Source organism: Rhincodon typus, unplaced genomic scaffold (assembly GCF_021869965.1).
Source record: "Rhincodon typus isolate 14 unplaced genomic scaffold, sRhiTyp1.1 hic_rhity00000478, whole genome shotgun sequence".
Taxonomy (NCBI): Eukaryota; Metazoa; Chordata; class Chondrichthyes; order Orectolobiformes; family Rhincodontidae; genus Rhincodon; species Rhincodon typus.
The window spans coordinates 62,169-62,673 of NW_025966116.1; the positions used below are offsets into that span (position 1 = coordinate 62,169).

The following is a 505-nucleotide window of genomic DNA, read 5'->3' on the forward strand; positions in this document are numbered from 1 at the left end:
CTCATCAATATCTCACACACCAACATCTCACCCACCAACATCTCACAAACCAATAACTCATACACTGGCATCTGACACAGCAATATCTCACATACGAACGTCTCACACACCAGCATCTCACACACCAATATCTCACTCACCAATATCGCGCACACCAGCACCTCACACACCAGCACCTCACACACCAATATCTCACATACCAATATCTCACACACCAATACCTCATACACCATCATCTCACACAGCAATATCTCACACACCAATATCACACACACCAATATCTCACTCACCAATATCTCACACACCAACATCTCTCACACCATCATCTCACTCACCAATATCTCTCGCACCAATATCTCTCAAACCAACAACTCACACACCAGCATCTAACACACCAACATCTCACACACAAGCGTCACACACACCAATATCTCACACCAATATCTCACACACCAATACCTCTCCTACCAATATCTCACACACCAACAACTCTCACACCAGCATC

The 505-nt window shown here is 44.8% G+C and overlaps 1 protein-coding gene across 1 annotated transcript in view; it reads right to left on the bottom strand.

Annotated features, from left to right (window-relative positions):
* Nucleotides 1-233, bottom strand: part of LOC125488339 (keratin-associated protein 16-1) — a gene marked incomplete at its 3' end in the record, with an annotated part of 14,348 nt that extends 14,115 nt beyond the window's left edge. The window contains exon 1 of the mRNA XM_048621332.1: nt 36-233. Within this exon, the coding sequence (XP_048477289.1) occupies nt 36-233 (198 nt within the window). The remainder of the gene's footprint in view (nt 1-35) is intronic.
* Nucleotides 234-505: the final 272 nt, after the last annotated feature.